The sequence below is a fragment of the Telmatherina bonti genome, assembly GCF_933228915.1.
Source record: "Telmatherina bonti genome assembly, chromosome: 12".
NCBI lineage: Eukaryota > Metazoa > Chordata > Actinopteri > Atheriniformes > Telmatherinidae > Telmatherina > Telmatherina bonti.
The window spans coordinates 35,512,335-35,535,021 of record NC_136610.1 but is presented as its reverse complement, the minus strand read 5'-3'; the positions used below and the strand labels follow the sequence as shown (position 1 = coordinate 35,535,021).

General features: G+C 43.1%; 1 protein-coding gene across 1 annotated transcript in view; it reads left to right on the top strand.

Annotated features, from left to right (window-relative positions):
* pigg (phosphatidylinositol glycan anchor biosynthesis class G (EMM blood group)) overlaps nt 1-22,687 on the top strand; it is a gene marked incomplete at its 3' end in the record, with an annotated part of 109,359 nt that overhangs the window by 43,659 nt on the left and 43,013 nt on the right. The window contains exons 6-8 of the mRNA XM_079249810.1: nt 4,580-4,797; nt 8,174-8,458; nt 20,912-21,315. Of these exons, the coding sequence (XP_079105936.1) occupies nt 4,580-4,797; nt 8,174-8,458; nt 20,912-21,315 (907 nt within the window). The remainder of the gene's footprint in view (nt 1-4,579; nt 4,798-8,173; nt 8,459-20,911; nt 21,316-22,687) is intronic.

Sequence of the window (22,687 nt, the reverse complement as noted above, 5' to 3'; positions counted from 1 at the left end):
CGGGACGGTTACGTGTGGAGATGCTAGTGTAGTTAGCAGCATGAACGTATGTCTGAGTGAGACACTGTTTCTCCAGTCAAACACGCCCTTTCCAGTGGGAGTTACTGGGCTAACAGTAGTTTGTGTAATAAAACCATCCAGTGATGGTATGAACGAGAAATTATTTACGCATATTTACATTTAGAAGGTAGATTTTTTCTTTAATCACTTGTGTAATGAAGAATTGGCTGCTGCTGGAGAGCTGTGGAGTCTGCTGGACATCTGTCGGGGTCGAGTCTTACTGAGAGTAAAATTAGTGTTCTGTTGGGTAAAAACTGATTCTAGGATTTAATTATCTCTCTGCAGACAGATGACATTTATTTTACCAACAGGAACACAACAGGAAAAGGTGTTGAAGCCACTCGCAGCTCGTGGTTTCATCATGTCGCCACCTGACTTTGCCTGAACCTGAAAACAACCTGCAACAAACTGCAGTAACGTTTCCTACCTGGATTTCTGGTGATACCATGTTGGAACGACCTCGTTCGTCCCTGGCCTGGCTTCTTTATTTCACTCTTCACATTTTGTTTTTCTTGTGCCTGAAACCTCAGGCATCCCAAAGAGCCATTAACGGCTCTTCGGGATTAGACAGATGGAACATGGCCAGCGCCATCCATATTGTGTGATTCATGGCTGTAGCTTAAAGTTCCAATATCTCTACCAGCCCTTGTCTGACAAAGTCACTATTTCATCAGCTCAGTGCTTATGCTGCTGAGGTTGACTTTACACGGCAAATAATTGTTTTTAGGAAGGCGTGTGTGCCGCTGACGTATCCACACAGCTTCGTGCTTTCAGGGAAATGCAAGGGGACGTCATTTCATCTCCTTTTATTCAACATGTGAATGAGTCATAACCCCCCCAGACAAATTGTACATAGAAGTAAATCTCTTTTTTTTTTTCTTTTTCAGGGTGCAGTTTCTTTTACTTAAAGGAGTTTTACTGACACACGAGATGAGAAAATAAAACTGTGTTTGAGAATGATGAAATAATAAATGGGATTACTGAACTCTCATCTCTGGGGAAACAAGCAATTAAAAGTGACAGTGTTTTTACTCCAGAGTCTGCAGAGGCTTTTCTGAAATGAAACGAGGTACTTTAAACATTCCTCAACAGTTTTTGGCCTTTACTTTGCTCTTTAACCAGCTGATTGTCTCATAGTTCTGCAGCTGGTTCGCTTGCCGAGCACAAAACCTTGATTACAGTCCTCACTGTTTATATCTCGATAGAGATTTATGTAGAATCTGAAGGCTTTAGAGCCAGTCTGCATCAGACGTGATGTTTTCAGCCTCAGCTGTCAGATTCTGGGGCTAAAATGATGTAAAATGTATGTATGAATAGATAAAGCAGCATAAAGAGCAACCAGAAGTTTGTACAAAAACACACACAGATCAACAATGACCACGCCGTTTCTCATCTTAATTTCATTCTCTCACGTCTGAAACACACACGCAACACACACACTATTTACATCATCATGAGAATCTCCCGTTCCACCTCATCACCATGAGAATCTCCCGTTCCACCTCATCACCATGAGAATCTCCCGTTCCACCTCATCACCATGAGAATCTCCCGTTCCACCTCATCACCATGAGAATCTCCCGTTCCACCTCATGAACCATGAGAATCTCCCGTTCCACCACATCATGATGAGAATCTCCCGTTCCACCTCATCACCATGAGAATCTCCCGTTCCACCTCATCACCATGAGAATCTCCCGTTCCACCTCATCATGATGAGAATCTCCCGTTCCACCACATCATGATGAGAATCTCCCGTTCCACCACATCATCATGAGAATCTCCTGTTCCACCTCATCATGATGAGAATCTCCTGTTCCACCTCATCATGATGAGAATCTCCCGTTCCACCTCATCACTATGAGAATCTCCCGTTCCACCACATCATCATGAGAATTTCCCGTTCCACCTCATCATGATGAGAATCTCCTGTTCCACCTCATCATGATGAGAATCTCCTGTTCCACCTCATCATGATGAGAATCTCCTGTTCCACCTCATCATGATGAGAATTTCCCGTTCCACCTCATCATCATGAGAATCTCCCGTTCCACCTCATCATGATGAGAATCTCCCGTTCCACCACATCATGATGAGAATCTACCGTTCCACCTCATCATGATGAGAATCTCCCGTTCCACCACATCATCATGAGAATCTCCCGTTCCGCCTCATCACCATGAGAATCTCCCGTTCCACCTCATCATGATGAGAATCTCCCGTTCCACCACATCATCATGAGAATCTCCCGTTCCACCTCATAATCATGAGAATCTCCCGTTCCACCTCATCATGATGAGAATCTCCCGTTCCACCACATCATCATGAGAATCTCCCGTTCCACCTCATCATCATGAGAATCTCCCGTTCCACCTCATCATGATGAGAATCTCCCGTTCCACCACATCATGATGAGAATCTCCCGTTCCACCTCATCATGATGAGAATCTCCTGTTCCACCACATCATGATGAGAATCTCCCGTTCCACCTCATCATGATGAGAATTTCCCGTTCCACCACATCATGATGAGAATCTCCCGTTCCACCACATCATGATGAGAATCTCCCGTTCCACCTCATCACCATGAGAATCTCCTGTTCCACCACATCATGATGAGAATCTCCCGTTCCACCACATCATGATGAGAATCTCCCGTTCCACCTCATCACCATGAGAATCTCCCGTTCCACCACATCATGATGAGAATCTCCCGTTTCACCACATCATGATGAGAATCTCCCGTTCCACCTCATCATGATGAGAATCTCCCGTTCCACCACATCATCATGAGAATTTCCGTTCCACCTCATCACCATGAGAATCTCCCGTTCCACCACATCATGATGAGAATCTCCCGTTCCACCTCATCATGATGAGAATCTCCCGTTCCACCACATCATGATGAGAATCTCCCGTTCCACCTCATCATGATGAGAATCTCCCGTTCCACCTCATCACCATGAGAATCTCCCGTTCCACCTCATCACCATGAGAATCTCCCGTTCCACCACATCATCATGAGAATTTCCCGTTCCACCTCATCACCATGAGAATCTCCCGTTCCACCTCATCATGATGAGAATCTCCCGTTCCACCAGATCATGATGAGAATCTCCCGTTCCACCTCATCACCATGAGAATCTCCTGTTCCACCACATCATGATGAGAATCTCCCGTTCCACCTCATCATGATGAGAATCTCCCGTTCCACCTCATCATGATGAGAATCTCCCGTTCCACCACATCATGATGAGAATCTCCCGTTCCACCTCATCATGATGAGAATCTCCCGTTCCACCTCATCATGATGAGAATCTCCCGTTCCACCTCATCACCATGAGAATCTCCCGTTCCACCACATCATGATGAGAATCTCCCGTTCCACCACATCACCATGAGAATCTCCCGTTTCACCACATCATGATGAGAATCTCCCGTTCCACCTCATCATGATGAGAATCTCCCGTTCCACCACATCATCATGAGAATTTCCGTTCCACCTCATCACCATGAGAATCTCCCGTTCCACCACATCATGATGAGAATCTCCCGTTCCACCTCATCATGATGAGAATCTCCCGTTCCACCACATCATGATGAGAATCTCCCGTTCCACCTCATCATGATGAGAATCTCCCGTTCCACCTCATCACCATGAGAATCTCCCGTTCCACCTCATCACCATGAGAATCTCCCGTTCCACCTCATCACCATGAGAATCTCCCGTTCCACCACATCATCATGAGAATTTCCCGTTCCACCTCATCACCATGAGAATCTCCCGTTCCACCTCATCATGATGAGAATCTCCCGTTCCACCACATCATGATGAGAATCTCCCGTTCCACCTCATCACCATGAGAATCTCCTGTTCCACCACATCATGATGAGAATCTCCCGTTCCACCTCATCACCATGAGAATCTCCCGTTCCACCTCATCACCATGAGAATCTCCCGTTCCACCTCATCACCATGAGAATCTCCCGTTCCACCACATCATGATGAGAATCTCCCGTTCCACCTCATCACCATGAGAATCTCCCGTTCCACCTCATCATGATGAGAATCTCCCGTTCCACCACATCATGATGAGAATCTCCCGTTCCACCACATCATGATGAGAATCTCCCGTTCCACCTCATCACCATGAGAATCTCCCGTTCCACCACATCATGATGAGAATCTCCCGTTCCACCACATCCCAAAGCTGCTCTGCTGGACTGAGATCTGGTGACTGTGGAGGCCGTTGGAGGACAGTGAACTCATCGTCATGGTGGAGATGATGTGAGCTTTGTGACATGGTGCATCATCCTGCTGGAAGTTTCCATCAGAAGATGCTACACTGTGCTCAGAAAGGGATGAACATGGTCAGCAGCGATACTGAGCTGCTGCTATGGGATTGGCTGATGAGAAATTTAAGCTAACCAACAAGTGGACTTGATAAGTTGTCATTGAGTTCCTATTTGTATTTTTTCTGATTAATCTAACTTCTGTTTTCTGTTTTTCTGTCATCCAGTGGAAGGTTTTGAGCAGTTTCGTGTGGCAGAAAAGGCTCATGGGAACTGGATGAAGCGCTACCTGGAAGGAAACACCTCTGAAGTGCTGACCAACATGGGCAAAAAGGTGCTGAAGCAATATCTGGAGGCTCTGGCCGCCATGAGCTCTGCTCTCAGTAAGCAGCTGGGCAAATACGACATGTACTCGATGATCGCAGGCATGGTGTTTGTGTTTCAGGTAAGTTTCATGGCTTGGCTTTACTACACAGGCACATTTTACCACTGCTGATCTGTTTTCATCGTTTTAGCCTCATAATCTGACACCTGAGGCTGGAAACATCACCTCTGCATGCTGACTGGGATTAGAAGGCTTCAGCTTCTAGATGCATTATACCATGCAAAGTAAACCAAAAATGGCTAAATGCGTCTTGTACGTTTAAGGGGTTAATTGCATGTTTAAAACTTTAAAACCCCAACATGCTTTACCAAACCAAAGTAGAAAAGACCACCAAGCTCCACCAAGGAGCTCATTTGTTTTGGTCCCACATCCACCCTATATGGATCCACTACCAGATTCCAGATCCATTGATAATGAATCCACAGTGTCTCGGCTACATTGTGGTGTTTGTTTGTTGCTTGTTTGCTCTCTTGCAGTGATTAAATGTCGTTCTTGTTCTGGATGGAAGCATCCAGAATGTCGTTCCTGTTCTGGATGTTAGCATCCAGAATATTGTTCCTGTTCTGGATGGTGGTATCCAGAATGTTTTTCCTGTTCTGGATGGTAGCATCCAGAATGTTGTTCCTGTTCTGGATGGTAGCATCCAGAATGTTGTTCCTGTTCTGGATGGTAGCATCCAGAATGTTGTTCCTGTTCTGGATGGTAGCATCCAGAATGTTGTTCCTGTTCTGGATGGTAGCATCCAGAATGTCGTTCCTGTTCTGGATGGTAGCATCCAGAATGTTGTTCCTGTTCTGGATGGTAGTATCCATAATGGTGTTCCTGTTCTGGATGGTAGTATCCATAATGTTGTTCCTGTTCTGGATGGTAGCATCCATAATGTTGTTCCTGTTCTGGATGGTAGTATCCAGAATATTGTTCTAGTTCTGGATGGTAGTATCCAGGACGTTGTTCCTGTTCTGGATGGTAGTATCCAGAATATTGTTCTAGTTCTGGATGGTAGTATCCAGAATGTTGTTCCTGTTCTGGATGGTAGCATCCAGAATGTTGTTCCTGTTCTGGATGGTAGCATCCAGAATGTTGTTCCTGTTCCGGATGGTAGTATCCATAATGTTGTTCCTGTTCTGGATGGTAGCATCCAGAATGTTGTTCCTGTTCTGGATGGTAGTATCCAGAATGTTGTTCCTGTTCTGGATGGTAGCATCCAGAATGTTGTTCCTGTTCTGGATGGTAGTATCCAGAATGTTGTTCCTGTTTTGGATGGTAGCATCCAGAATGTTGTTCCTGTTCTGGATGGTAATATCCAGAATGTTGTTCCTGTTCTGGATGGTAGCATCCAGAATGTTGTTCCTGTTCTGGATGGTAGTATCCAGAACGTTGTTCCTGTTCTGGATGGTAGTATCCATAATGTTGTTCCTGGTGTGGATGGTAGCATCCAGAATGTTGTTCCTGTTCTGGATGGTAGTATCCAGAATGTTGTTCCTTTTCTGGATGGTAGTATCCAGAATGTTGTTCCTGTTCTGGATGGTAGCATCCAGAATGTTGTTCCTGTTCTGGATGGAAGCATCCAGAATGTTGTTCCTGTTCTGGATGGTAGTATCCAGAATGTTGTTCCTGTTCTGGATGGAAGCATCCAGAATGTTGTTCCTGTTCTGGATGGTAGCATCCAGAATGTTGTTCCTGTTCTGGATGGTAGCATCCAGAATATTGTTCTAGTTCTGGATGGTAGTATCCAGAATGTTGTTCCTGTTCTGGATGGAAGCATCCAGAATGTTGTTCCTGTTCTGGATGGTAGTATCCAGAATGTTGTTTCTGTTCTGGATGGTAGTATCCAGAATGTTGTTCCTGTTCTGGATGGTAGCATCCAGAATGTTGTTCCTGTTCTGGATGGTAGTATCCAGAATGTTGTTCCTGTTCTGGATGGTAGCATCCAGAATGTTGTTCCTGTTCTGGATGGTAGTATCCAGAATGTTGTTTCTGTTCTGGATGGTAGTATCCATAATGTTGTTCCTGTTCTGGATGGTAGCATCCAGAATGTTGTTCCTGTTCTGGATGGTAGTATCCAGAATGTTGTTTCTGTTCCCGATGGTAGCATCCAGAATGTTGTTCCTGTTCTGGATGGTAGCATCCAGAATGTTGTTCCTGTTCTGGATGGTAGTATCCAGAATGTTGTTTCTGTTCTGGATGGTAGTATCCAGAATGTTGTTCCTGTTCTGGATGGTAGCATCCAGAATGTTGTTCCTGTTCTGGATGGTAGTATCCAGAATGTTGTTTCTGTTCTGGATGGTAGCATCCAGAATGTTGTTCCTGTTCTGGATGGTAGTATCCAAAATGTTGTTCCTGTTCTGGATGGTAGAATCCAGAATGTTGTTCCTGTTCTGGATGGTAGCATCCAGAATATTGTTCTAGTTCTGGATGGTAGTATCCAGAATGTTGTTCCTGTTCTGGATGGTAGCATCCAGAATGTTGTTCCTGTTCTGGATGGTAGTATCCAGAATGTTGTTCCTGTTCTGGATGGAAGCATCCAGAATGTTGTTCCTGTTCTGGATGGTAGTATCCAGAATGTTGTTTCTGTTCTGGATGGTAGTATCCAGAATGATGTTCCTGTTCTGGATGGTAGCATCCAGAATGTTGTTCCTGTTCTGGATGGTAGCATCCAGAATGTTGTTCCTGTTCTGGATGGTAGCATCCAGAATGTTGTTCCTGTTCTGGATGGTAGTATCCAGAATGTTGTTCCTGTTCTGGATGGAAGCATCCAGAATGTTGTTCCTGTTCTGGATGGTAGCATCCAGAATGTTGTTCCTGTTCTGGATGGTAGTATCCAGAATGTTGTTTCTGTTCTGGATGGTAGTATCCAGAATGTTGTTTCTGTTCTGGATGGTAGTATCCAGAATGATGTTCCTGTTCTGGATGGTAGCATCCAGAATGTTGTTCCTGTTCTGGATGGTAGCATCCAGAATATTGTTCTAGTTCTGGATGGTAGTATCCAGGACGTTGTTCCTGTTCTGGATGGTAGTATCTAGAATATCTTTGATATCTTGGAAAACCTTTTGGGAACTTCTCCTGGATTTTCTCACCATTTATTGTGGAGTTATATGCAGATTCACTGAAAATGGTCCTATTTGCAATGCGGAAGAATCGTTCACAACATATCTTCCTCCAGATGCTGATGTGGACCACTCCAATCATTTAATGAAGTCTAAGTTAGACTGAGACCAGTTCTGTGATGAAAATCTGTTCAGGGGTTTTTGTGTGATGTCGCTAACAGACAGACAGACAGACAGACAACGGTAAACACAAAACCTCCACCTCCTCCTTTGCAGAGGTAATAAGGTGTTGAGGTCACTCAGCTGTTGGTTTTAATGGCTGTAAAAAGCTGCTCACATGACTGGTGGAACTTACAAGCTTTTTCTCTCCGTCTCTCCGGGCCTTCCAGCTCCTGTTGGTGTTACTGCTCGCCATGCCTGAAGCGCTGAGCGGTGCAGCCGTCGTGGACTTCCCAGTCCTCTCCTCCCTGCTCTCCCTGCCTTTCTACCTCCTGTGCCTGCTCCTGGCCTCGGTGCACGTGTTGGTGTGCACTTCTGCAGGGAGCTCCTGTTACTTCTGCAGCCTCTCCTGGGGTCTCGTCTTTGCTGCCGTCGCCTTCTCCTCGGCCATGTTTTGCATTCTGATCTCCATAGCAACGCGGAGACTCTCTCTCGGACAGAAGATCCACGGGAAGGTGAGAAAGATTCAGTTAAACCACCCAAACACAGGTGAGAAGAGATGTTTGCCTGCAGAGATGTACATCTTTAGGACATATGTTAAAGAAACATATGTAATGTTCATGTTTGAGCTTTTTGTGATCTGTTGCTGGAGAAATCCCATTTAATCAGCTGCAGCGCTGAGGTCTGGCTGCTCTTATCTAGTCTTCATCCTCCTTGTGATGAAGCCAAGTGACAGAAGTCTTTACTAATACACTTTAAGTGACCTGACTGCTTCTGCATTGTGGTGGAAGAAAAGGAAGTTTTAGTAGATTTCCCAGAATCTGTGACAAATGAAAAATCACTGAATGCTTTGTGGTCGATAAAAGGATGAGGGCAACATTTATATTCATCAAACGCGGCTTTGCTGGATGCTCACCTTGTTGGGGCTTTTAATCAATGATGGTGAAGAACCAGCTTAATTATTTCTCAGTTTCACACAGGAATACGATAAGGTAATAAGGAGTCGCCCTTCCAGCTATTCGGCCCAGTGGGGGGGCGGGGCTTTTAAATAACGTAGTCCACTCCTTGGTGGCGCTGCATCAAAGGTTACGGAAGGAGAAGATAAGTAGAAGAAGGAAAGAAGAAGAAAATTGATGATTTTTGATGATTTATTGGTTAATGCAGTTTTTTTTAACTTGATGTCAGTCGGGAAACCTGACCTGGTTAAAATTTTTTGGATTTTTGCTAAAATGAACACATGAATGCAGAGATAAATCTGTCAAATTAGCGCCTCAACGTTAACTTTTTACCACATAAACAAAACTAGCAAATCTGAATTCGACTTTTTCTGCATGAAGGAAGCTGATATTGGGCATGCTGGAAACTTGTTGAAGCAATGAACCAAATCCACTAAAAACTACTTTATCTTCCTTGTTTGTGAGTACAGGCGGTCCCCATGTTACGCAGTTCTCGACTTCACGTTGCTCAATAAATAAATCTAAATAATAATAATAATAATATTTTTTTAAAAATAGAGCAAGTTTCGAAGTTACGAGGGTCCATATAAGCTTTTACGACGTTGTGCACGGAGGCTGAGCATATTAGTTGCCTGTACTGTTTTTCTATTAAAATGATGTATGATACATGTATTTAGATAGTTATCTAGTGAATAAGGGGGCAAAATGGGGTATTTAAGGATAAAAATATCCAGTCTTGCATTAGGCGATGCCGAAAGATGAAACCTCAGATAAATCACACTAGTAATCACCCAGTTGTTGTGTAGGGGGTGGGGGTCACAAACATCTGTGTATATCATCTTCAGTGTCATGGTTAGAAAACTTTGAGAATGCATCAAATCCTAGTCGTCTCAAAACTTTTATGGACTTTTACTTTCACATTGGACCATGAGACAGGTCTCCCAGCCAGAGCAGTCTGTTGTCCCATATGTATGTCTCATTTATTGGTCAACGTTTCTGTTGTGTTTACCCACAATCCCATTTGCTCTGTTGTCCACGTCCGGTATTTGGTTAACTTGAAGCAGACAGAGACTGGAATTTATAGGTGAACCAACGTTTGATTTTTTTTTTTTTTTTTTTTATCCGAATCAGTTTCTTGCGGATCAACACCTTTTCAAACAAACTGGACTTTAGGGAGGTGGATGGGAACAAAAACTTCTTTTTTTTTAAAAAAAAAAAAGCTCTTTCTACTGCTACATACCAGCACCTGAGTCCACATGGACTCACAGAAGTCTGGCAAATACTTAATTATAATGTCCGGTCTTGTTTTATTTCTTGCTTGTGTTGTTTTCGCTTTCATATATAAGTCTCTTTGTATTAAAGTATCTGCTAAGTGACTGCAAAATAGAACACACTACAATACAATACAATAGACGATGAACACATAAGAAAAGAAGTGACAGAATTATGTTTTTATAACCTTCCCCAGGTATCTGAAGATGGAAACCCCCCGTTCGCAATTATTCACATGTGCCACCCTTCTACTGGTCTGGGCCCCCCACCAAAATATTTCCTAGCTCCACCCCTGTCCACACATAAATGTCTCGGCGAAATCATCTGAAAATCTTCACTCGGGAAGACATTTTGCTTAAAGTCCCATTTCTGTCCCTCAAAACAGCATTTGGATGTGAACTAAAGCTACAAACGCAGAAGAAAACCTGCAGCAACTCGCTGTAGATGGTTACTAAAACTCCCTGACGGAGCATGTTAGAGGCATGTAGATGGAGCACTCGCCGCACACTTCAGGAGCTCAAGTTCACGTCATGATTTATTTTCTGTTTCTCACATAGCTGCGATTTTGTAATTTACCTCCAGAACAAATTGAAATGAAAAGAAAATGTGTCTTTTTAAATGCGTCCTGCTGCATCTGTTTGCTCATTATACTTTTTCTGCAAAGGTTACAGTCGCATTTCCCTCCTGGAAACTTCCAGGAACTGCTTACATGGCAGAAAAGTCAGGAAATCCTTCTGAGGCATGAGGTTGGGAGAGAAAAAAACACGGATCTATACATTCTGCAGAATCTGGAGGAAATATTCAAACTATGTAAAACGATCTGTGGTCGGACTCATCCTGGTGAACAGACCAACTCGCAACATAAAGAGCTGAACTGCAGCAGATCTAGATGGGCCTGACACATCAGTAAAAGTCTCTGATAGCAGGAAGATAACTTTATATATATAATACATGCAACTCTTGTAGTTGTGTGGTGAACTTTTATTTATTTAAAATGTGTCGTTTCAGATTTCGGGCAGATAAAATAAGGTTTGTCAACATCAACAATCGATCGGGTTTACCTGTTAAAGTGGCCGGTGAGAAGACGGTGAAGCAGGACGCTTGTTCCTGTGTGGCCGACAAAATTGAGCAAAGATTGCAGAACTTTTTAAAGTTCGCTTCCTGAAAACGCATCAATATTAGAGACTTGATCAAAGCTGCTATTTATTGATATCAAACGGTTCATTCTTTGCCAGCTGTTGAAGCTGTTTTTCATTAGGTCTGAATCCTTCTGCATACTCACTTCCATTTTTACCTTAAGCAGCTTTAAGGCTATTCTTAGAGGACCTACCTTTAGCTTTCATACATTAGCTCGCTGTTAATGTCAGAATCAATATTTAGCTCTTATTGATTACTTTAAAAGCAGTGTATAGATGTTCTCCTGCTGCTGTTACTGGACCTGCTTCATATCATGTCAAGTTTTTTCCATCTTGTTCCATTAGATTTTTAACCAAAACTCATCTTTGCAGGAATAATATTCAACTAATCCGTGTCCTTCTTGTTCTGAATAGTTTCTGGTCACTGAAGTAAAAATACTACTGCTGATTATTAAGTGGGATTATTAGGAATGACTCATCAGGAGTTAATAGAAGGGGACAATGTGCAAAATGGAAAACATAAGAAGTGTAAAAAATGCAAAAAGATTAAGGTACAATACCAGTTTGCATCAGCAATTTTAATTTTATTTAGCCTTTATTTAACTGGGTAGCTCAATGAAAATTTAGCTTTGAAGGAAGTATCTGCACATGCATGTGGAAGGAGTCATATTTCAAGAAAAAAATAAAGCTAATTAATTCAAACTTGTTCAAAAAATTAAGTTCACAGTTTTTCTTTTTAAAAGAAGAGCTTTAATTGCATGAATAATATAAAATGCAAAGTAGCATAATTAGCTGCAAGGCGAACCTCTTGTTTGAATGAGACATTTTCAGATTGTCTGTAGTAAAAATAATATAAATATAAAAAAGGTCTTTTAATTACGCTTCAATTATATATAAACAATTTAAAGGCCTTCATGCTTTCTGCAGTGATGTTGTGTTTCGAGCACAGTTTATTCTAAGCTTGTTATCAGCGAGCACGTGAAGGGGGCGGGGTTATCTGTGGAACAGATCTCCAACACAGCTCTGAACAAGACCGACAGACTGTTTTCGTCTTTTCCACTTGAATTTGTCCATTTACATACGTCATTGGGAAGCGGAAGTGCTGCTAAACAGGAGAGTTTAACAACAAAAAAGGTTCTGCGAGCTCTGGTTTCACTGGCTTGGCTGAAATTAACATTGATAGCTAGCTATCCCTTTACCTTAAAATGGGCTAATGATAAAAACCTTTGGTGAATGCTAACATTAGCTAACTAGAATGAAAAGTAACGTGCATTTGTTCCCGTTAAATTGATTAATGCCACCAAGCTAATGTTAGCATCAAATCAAACCACTGATAAGTTAATGTTAGCTTAAGTTAGCTAGTTAATAACATTAACTTTATCCACACTGAATGAAGGACAATTTTAAACCACCTTGCAGACTTGCTCTTAACGCTAGCTAACATTAGCTGGCTGATAACCAGCTTGTCTTGCTGATAACTCTGCATGGATGAAGGCTCGCCACCTTCAGCTCAACCTGTCCAAGACAGAGCTCATCTTCTGTCCAGCCAATCCTTCCTTACCTCCACAATTAAGTGTGAAGCTTTAAACTTTAAGGTCCATGTTGCCTCGGTTGCCCCTTCTTTCCGATTTGCTCTCTACAACATCAAGAGAATTAGACCATACCTGACAGAACACATGACTCAGCTGTTGGTTCAGGCTCTGGTCTTCTCACGCATTGATTACCGACAGGTCTGCCTTCATGCTCTGTTAAACCTCTGCAGATTATCCAGAAAGCCGCAGCATGTCCGGTTTTCAACCAACCCAAACAAGCTCATGTCACTCCACTGCTAATCACACTTTACTGGTTTCCGGTTGAAGCACGCATCAAATTTAAAGCTTTGCTTCTGGCTTACAAAACAATAACTCAACGTCTCCCGTCTACCTTCACTCCCTAATCCAGACCTACACTCCCTCTCCACAGCTACGTTCCACCAGTGAAAGACGCCTCATGTTACCACCACAACGTGGGACTAAATCACCAGCCAGACTCTTTTCCTCTGTTGTGCCACGATGGTGGAATGATCTCCCAAACTCTGTCCGCTCTGCAGAGTCCCTGTCTACTTTTAAGATCAAGCTGAAGACTCAACTCTTCAAGGAGAACTTTCACACTTAGTATAGCTATATTTGTTGGAAAGTTGGAGAACTTAGCCCAGTTCTTTCTAACAAACTTTATGGTATTAATTCTTTGTATTTTAACATAGGTGATATTATGGGGTGGGAAGGGAGAAAAACAAAAAAATACAAACAAACAAACAAAAAAAAAATAGCCTGTAGCACTTCATGTAAGGAACTGCGTCCAACTGGACAGTCCACCAGCACCTTCCTACGATGTTCTCTACTGTCTGATTTTGTACTTGTGTTGTTCTCACTCTCTTATAAAAGGCACTTTGGATAAAAGTGTCTGCGATATGAATATACAATAAAGTAGAATAGAATAGCCCAGGCAGCTAACATTACACAGAAGTTAGTATACGAGCGTTAAGATTTAATTAGTTACTGTGTGATAAGGTTATGTGAGTTTCCAGCCTCTAAAGCTGAAGTTCAGTTTTAGGTTAGTGGAATGAGGGGCGAGGTAGTTAGATTTTCCTCTCAGTGCCCAAGATGAAGCTTTTTAATGGTGCATTCACATCAGAATAGTCCGCTAGACTCGGTCCGATTGGGACTCGGCTCAGTTGTAGGGGGGTGTATCCATGCGGACCGAGATCGTGTTCACGCTGCACTTAAGTCAAACCAGCCAAACCATTAGAATAATATCTCCCCATTCCCACCAGAGGGGGCGCTGCACTAGTATTTAGCAGAAGAGAGGACCAGACCGGCGTAAAGAAGAAAACTCTGTTTCCTCCACCTGCCAGTTAAACATGGAGACCAAACTATGGCTGTTTTGGGTTTTTAGTGTCTTATGCAAGTATACTGCAGAAATCCACTGCAACAATGGACGCAGTATGAACACCAGACGAGGCAGAGGACCCTTAACGCCATCGCTATGGATTTACCCACAATGCAATGCTACGCCACATGCAGGAAGTGACTCTTTTTTTTTTTAGTCCGCTTCCTGTATTTGGTCCGCTGGAAACGGACCGAGACCTGAGTTTGTAGGCGGGCCGAGTCCGCTTCCTTGGTCTGAATCAGAATTCGTTTGGTGCGTTCACATTTCCCCAAATGAAGCGACTTTCCCGAGCAAACGGACTCGGATTCAGATCAGAAAAGACTGATGTAAATGTCTCCTTAATCTGCAAAGTTCAGATTTTTCTCCCTGGGGGGAGGAATGCTCCCAGACCCTCATATCATGCCCACCCTGCCATCTTTCTCTGCTGGCATTCCTGGAAGGCAACGAACCCCCCGCAACAACCCTAAAACAATGATTTAATAGTCTCTCTCCTAACTTTTGTAAGTTCACTGAAGTCTGACATGAATACATGAGTTTAACAAGATTTCTTTCTTTCTTTCTTTTACCAGAGTGAAATAGTTATATGTGAAATAAGACAGCTGGCAGGTCGCATTACAGGTGATTGAGTCAGAAAGGCTGTTTCGCTGCTGCTTGATGGAAAGGCAGGTTCAGCACAACGCCTGTGGACTCTGATAAATCAAATACTCCACCCACATTGAGGGTTTTTTGTCTTGTTTTTTTATGGCTTAACAATTTATCAGTTTCATTGCAGTAACATGATAAAGATTAGATTTTAACTGGCAGATGCAACGATAACTCCTTCGATAATTCAATGTTAAATGGTGATTTTTATGTCGTTTCACTGAGTTTGGTGGTGATTTGCAAACGGCTGATTCATGATGCGGGTCTCCACCAGGCCTGAGACTCCTCAGAGAATATTTTTGCCATTTACGGGTCAAAAGAAGAGCCTGAGGTTCAGCCTGATGAGATGATCGATACTGCACTGCTCATATGTCTGGTTATTACAAGGAAGAACCTGGAAGCTGATTAGCTTTGTTTTACATGGGGAACAGGAAAGAGGGGGAAAATCTAATCAGACCGCTCTGATAAATCTGGTTTGTTAAAACAAAAGCAAACAGTGCACCTTGTGCGGTCGATTACGTGACAGGATTTTTGTGGCTAAAATTTTCTTGATTCTGCCAGCAGACCTGAGACACACAACATTAATGTTTCATACACTGAAGGCATGACAGGAATATAATGTGGTTCTGACCCGAGAGCTGATTTATGGAGTCGAAGCAGAAGTTTCAAACTTACATTGGAACTGGTTACTAATTCAGAGACTTTGTAAAGGTGGAAGGAGTTTTGATTTCTCTCTGAAACCAAATAAAAGACAGTAGTGTCAGTTTGGATGGAAGCATGGTTAACTTGTAATAAACATTTGGTTATAAAAGAGAAATGCTGCAGCTATAATAATGTTAAATGAGGGCAGCCGTGCAGATGCTGATAGTACGATTGGATGTATTTTTCTTTTGGAATTGGATCAATTCTTTGTGTGATAGATTTAACAAGATGTCGCAAAACGTTCCTCAGAGATTTCGCTCTATTGACATGAAGAATCACAAAGTTGCTGCATATCATGATGAGAATCTCCCGTTCCACCACATCACCATGAGAATCTCCCGTTCCACCTCATCCCCATGAGAATCTCCCGTTCCACCTCATCATGATGAGAATCTCCCGTTCCACCTCATCACCATGAGAATCTCCCGTTCCACCTCATCATGATGAGAATCTCCCGTTCCACCTCATCCCCATGAGAATCTCCCGTTCCACCTCATCCCCATGAGAATCTCCCGTTCCACCTCATCACCATGAGAATCTCCCGTTCCACCTCATCCCCATGAGAATCTCCCGTTCCACCTCATGACCATGAGAATCTCCCGTTCCACCTCATCCCCATGAGAATCTCCCGTTCCACCTCATCATGATGAGAATCTCCCGTTCCACCTCATCACCATGAGAATCTCCCGTTCTACCTCATCACCATGAGAATCTCCCGTTCCACCTCATCCCCATGAGAATCTCCCGTTCCACCTCATCACCATGAGAATCTCCCGTTCTACCTCATCACCATGAGAATCTCCCGTTCCACCTCATCACCATGAGAATCTCCCGTTCCACCTCATCCCCATGAGAATCTCCCGTTCCACCTCATCACCATGAGAATCTCCCGTTCCACCACATCATGATGAGAATCTCCCGTTCCACCTCATCCCCATGAGAATCTCCCGTTCCACCTCATCACCATGAGAATCTCCCGTTCCACCTCATCACCATGAGAATCTCCCGTTCCACCTCATCCCCATGAGAATCTCCCGTTCCACCTCATCCCCATGAGAATCTCCCGTTCCACCACATCACCATGAGAATCTCCCGTTCCACCTCATCACCATGAGAATCTCCCGTTCCACCTCATCACCATGAGAATCTCCCGTTCCACCTCATCACCATGAGAATCTCCCGTTCCACCTCATCACCATGAGAATCTCCCGTTCCACCTCATCACCATGAGAATCTCCCGTTCCACCTCATCACCATGAGAATCTCCCGTTCCACCTCATCACCATGAGAATCTCCCGTTCCACCTCATCACCATGAGAATCTCCCGTTCCACCTCATCACCATGAGAATCTCCCGTTCCACCTCATCACCATGAGAATCTCCCGTTCCACCTCATCACCATGAGAATCTCCCGTTCCACATCATCACCATGAGAATCTCCAGTTCCACCTCATCCCCATGAGAATCTCCCGTTCCACCACATCACCATGAGAATCTCCCGTTCCACCACATCACCATGAGAATCTCCCGTTCCACCTCATCCCCATGAGAATCTCCCGTTCCACCTCATCCCCATGAGAATCTCCCGTTCCACCTCATCCCCATGAGAATCTCCCGTTCCACCTCATCACCATGAGAATCTCCCGTTCCACCTCATCACCATGAGAATCTCCCGTTCCACCTCATCCCCATGAGAATCTCCCGTTCCACCTCATCATGATGAGAATCTCCCGTTCCACCACATCATGATGAGAATCTCCCGTTCCACCTCATCATGATGAGAATCTCCCGTTCCACCTCATCATGATGAGAATCTCCCGTTCCACCTCATCACCATGAGAATCTCCCGTTCCACCTCATCACCATGAGAATCTCCCGTTCCACCTCATCATGATGAGAATCTCCCGTTCCACCTCATCACTATGAGAATCTCCCGTTCCACCACGTCCTAAAGCTGCTCTGCTGGATGTAGATCTGGTGACTGTGGAGGCCGTTGGAGGACAGTGAACTCATCGTCATGGTGGAGATGATGTGAGCTTTGTGACATGGTGTATCATCCTGCTGGAAGTTTCCATCAGAAGATGCTACACTGTGCTCAGAAAGGGATGGACATGGTCAGCAGCAGGACTCAGGTAGGCTGTGGAGGTTAAACCATGTCATGCTGGTACTAAGGGGACTAAAGTGGGACCAGAAAACCTCCCCCCACCATTCCACCAGCAGCAGCCTGAAGCGTTGATCCTGACAGCAGGATGGATCCATCATGATGTTTCCAGCAGATTCTGATCCTACCATGTGAATGTGGAGCTGAACTGGAGACTCATCAGACCAGCAACGTTTCTCCATCTTCTATTGTCCAGTTCTGGTGAGTCTGTGTGAATTGTAGCCTCAGTTTCCTGTTCTTACTGACAGGAGGGAACCCGCTGTGGTCTTCTGCTACTGGAGACCATCTGCTTCCAGGCTGGACGGGTTGTGTGTTCAGAGATGATGTTCTGCAGATCTTGGATGGAACCAGTGCTTACTGGACTTCCTGTTTTCTTTCTATCGTCTCCAACCAGTCTGACCATTCTCCTCTGACCTCTGGACCTGACATTGTGGATTATAAGATATACACTGTAGTATTCACAGTATAAGTTCATTTGAAATCTGACAAACTTCAGCGTTTGTATGTATAAACTTCACGGAGAAAGCAGTCATATTGATCTGCATGAGTCAGGAAGAGTAGAGATGGATTATTTTTCTAATGCAAGTTTGATCTGTCAGTTCTGCAGAGTACAACTTGGTCCAGTCCAGCTTTTTAAGACCAAACTCACAACAAAATGTGATTAAATATCCCAAAACTAACATGTATTAGCAGCAACTTTATTTTCTTTTTCAAAATAGTGTTTATCTGAATGAAAAGAGAAGATTTCCTTGACTGACTGAGCGGAGGAGGCTTGTATCCAGTCCACTTAGTTTATTTCTTATTTTGTGCTGATTTTTGTTTGGAAAGTGCATTATGAATAAAATCTTAATCAGAAAGCAATGCAAAAGCATAATTCTCTGACTCTGTGGGGTAAATTCACCATGACATGTTTCATCTGAACACTTTGTGGTGTTTGTGAATGAATAAACTGATTATCCAAAGATCTGAATCTATAAAAATATGAAATAAAAATATTTTCACTAAGGGTTTAACCTTGACATCTTCTAAAATTTGCAACAAACATCATGACTGAAGAGATTTTAATTAGACGCGTTTCTTTTGTTAAACCATAAAAATGTTTCCAGCCTTTGATTCAAAATCCTGAATTTGTTCTCTTTTGTCATTTGGTTTGGAGTGTAACTACCAGACCTAAATATTTAACTACCCAACATGTCCTAGAACTAAACAATGTTCTGCTGGCAGGTATTTTTTTGTATTTTAAAGGTAAAATCATTTACAGCTCAGTCCCAAGCAAGCCCACCCCCGTAGCCCGCAGGTAGTGTAACCAGTCTGCCTCTCTGTCATCAAGGTAAACAGGCTAAGATGCATGCCTGTTGTTGGTTGGTCTGAAATATTACCACTAAGCCACGAAGCCGGCTGAACTCGGTTTGAACTGACTTTGCATTGAATTAAATCATTTGCATAGTGGGCTGGAGAAGCGCCAGCCTAAAAGATGGGATGTGTGGGTCGTGATTCATGATGGTGTCTCATGGTCAGTGTCTGCAGTGGCAAGGCTTGAAAAACACAAGCTACTTGTGATGGATCATCGGATTCTTCACAAAGTCTTCTCTGCTCGTCGTCGGCAGCAGTTTTAGGCAGGATGAGTTTAGAGCTCAGAACTGGACTGATACGGTCCATTTTCTTGGTCTTGGTGAGAAACAGAGCAGCAGTTCTGAAAGAGCTGAAGATGTCGGATTGATTTTTTTTAGGGAGTCTGTAAAGACACTGTTACAGCAATCAAGCTGACTAAAGAAGGAATGACAGAGACTTATTTTTCCACGTTCTGCTGAGACACATCAGGTCTTTTACCCTCCATTTATTCTTAAAGACACACTAATCAACTTTTGTCATTTTTTATGTACCTCCTTTCAATGGCTAATTCGGCATTCACCTTGCATCCATAGACTGTATATAAAAAGATGGGCAGAGCCTCCGTGATGTCACCTGTAGGTTTCTGAAGAACTGAATTAAAGCTCAGTGGGCGGTTCCTACCATCGCCATTTTGGCAGGGGCATGCGTGTCGTCTTGTCCGGAAAATCCAAATATGGGCAAAGAGGTGGAGCTGAGAGGGGGGCTGTGAGTGTCATGGCGGATGATTGACATCGAGCAAACACCAAGCTTTCTGTAGCTAAGAGCTAACCGAGCTAACCCAGAGATAACAGGAGTTTACAAGAGCTAACCAGCTAACGGATGTAAGCGGGCTAAAGCTAAGTCACGTTGTTAACCGACTAAAAACCGCGGTTGTTCTACGTTCTTCTGACTTGAAGCGGGAGATCGGGTACCTGTCAATCAAAAGGACACGCCCTAAAATATGCCAAATTTTGAGATTAAATTACTTTTAAACGGGCGAGTTAGAAAAAAATCCACTACCCCCACAGTTGTCATGAAGGTAAACCTGACCTATTAAACCTAAAATGGATTTTTGTACCAGGATGTAAAGATGTTTATTTCTGCTGTAAACGTGTTTATTTCTGCTGTGAAGTTTGTCTTTTTAACATGGGAGTCTATGGGGATTTGCTCTGTTTTGCTTTTCTTAGCTTAGCGTAACTTAGAGTATCTTAGCTTAGCTTTTCTAGGCTTAGCGTATCTTTGCGTATCTTAGCGTATCTTAGCATATCTTAACATATCTTAGCTTAGCTTAACATATCTTATGTTAGCTTATCTTGTCTTAGCTTATCTTATCTCATTGCATCTTAGCTTAGCTTATCTTAGCTTATCTTAGTGAATCTTAGCTTAGCTGTTTTTAGATCAGATCGCCTCCAGACTTCTGCTCCATCAGACTTCTGAATGGTTTCTCCACTTGCTGCTGAAACGCTTTTTTTCCATTCTCTGTTCAATAAACTTTAAAGATTTTCAATCCCGTCCAGACTCCTCATCTTTGATGGTTAGAATTTTTCCATAATACGCAGATGTACAGGCAGTTCAGTCAATCTCCTGCATCGGTTTGCACGTAATTTTGTCTCTTTTCAATTAACTTAGTTTTTGTGCGTTTAACAATTAAATTCACTTCATTGCCGCCATTGCTGTTTACGGTAATAACGTATTACGGTTGCTGTGGATTTGGCTCCATATATCAGTGTGTCGGCAATTTAACTGTGAAACGCAAAGGCAGTCTGTGTGAACTTTTATGTATTTTTTCCTTTTCCATAGTCCCCCCAGAGGAGCGCCGGCGATGAGTGGTTGCTGTCGGAGCTGGACGTCTTGCTGCTTGCGGGCACCGTCGGTCACACGCTGAGCTTGGCAGCCAGCAGCTTCGTAGAGGAGGAGCATCAGACGTGGTACTTCCTGCTCAACACGCTCTGCCTCACCGTCTTCCAAGATGTCTGCCGAAAGTACTTCAGAGAGCAGAGTGGCTCTGCAGACAAAGAGGAGCATCTCCTCCCTGCCAAAGACAGCCATGCCTGTCCTCACCCCAAGTCCGATATGTACTCAGAGAAATGGCTTGCTTTGGCCACGCCCCCTTTCACCTTGGTCTGCTGCAGGCTGCTGCGTTCGCTCAACCAAACAGGAGTTCAGTGGGCTCATCTTCCTGATGTCGGCCATTGGCTGAACAGGTGAGCTACACCAGCTTTCTGGAATATCATTTATTATAAAGTCATTTTTTGCTAGTTTTGGTCTACCTGTTGCTTTGTTTTTCTTTTGTTTGTCTTTAACATGAAAGCTACATCATAATCACGTCTTTAAGTGTTTTCTATGATGACGGTGTGTCCATGAAAATTACTCTTTAGCCAGTAAAAGTCCATAAACTAGCCGCATCATTGTTTAAGCCGCAGGATTCAAACATTGTTAATTAAGAAACGACTTATAGCCCAGAAATGACATACATGTTTACACTTATAATCATTTACAGGTATTTATGTAACCATTTACCTCACAAAACTCACTCCAACTCATCTTTTTTGTCTCCATGTGCATCTAAACAATTCTTGTCTTCAGAGAGGACCATTGTTTTCTTTTTTTTCTGTTCACTCATTGATCTTTAGCTGCTTCTGATTGGACATTATCATCAGTTTAAGCTCTCTGATTGGTAAAATATTTAACAGTAAGTGACCTAATCACCATTTTCAACTGAAAAAAGAGGTTTCTTAGCAACATACTAGTAATATTGGTCTTTTTTATTGATGAAAATGTAATAAATAATGGTGTTACCATGGATCAGTCATTCTGGATTCACCATGTAGAGACTCCATATCAACACTTTATACCGTGTCTGGATCGTAAACCTCCTGAAATTCTGGAAAATCTCGGTAGATCAGCTAAAGGGTCAGATATCCATCACAGTTACAGACTAGCGTTCCTGAGACACTGCTGGTTACAGAGGCGGTAGTCTTCAGCCCATTGATCTAGTGCAGATAATTCAAACACAGTTGCAGCAAAAAACCTCCTGCTGTAAGTGAAGCTACTTTCACATTACAGAACTAATCAATATAATAAACTTATAGTATTTACTGATTATTACTTATACATTGGTCTGATTGGTATGTCATCGCTTTGAATACAAGCAGCTTAATCTGATCATATACATATCACTTAACATGATGACATGATGCATCTCCACCACTCATACAGTCACATCCCGTCATAACCTCTGCACCACATTAACCAGCAAACAGCAGTTTTATTCCCGTTTCTTTTACATCAGCATTCACACCGATTCACTGAGAAATTATCATGTTTTCATGAATTAACCATGACGTGTCCAGTTCTGCTGTTTGTGCTGATCTTCATAATAAACAGGCAACTAACTAGATTAAATTAGAAGGACATAAGCTTTATTTACGTTCTTTTGAGAACATCTTACTTAAAGAGCGAGCATAAACAACTTGACCGTCTTACCCCGATGACTTCCCAAAGATTCCCAAAGGTCTGGACTCTCTGCTGGTCTATCCCATAGACCGTATATGAAAAATGGTGGTAAAAAGTGAA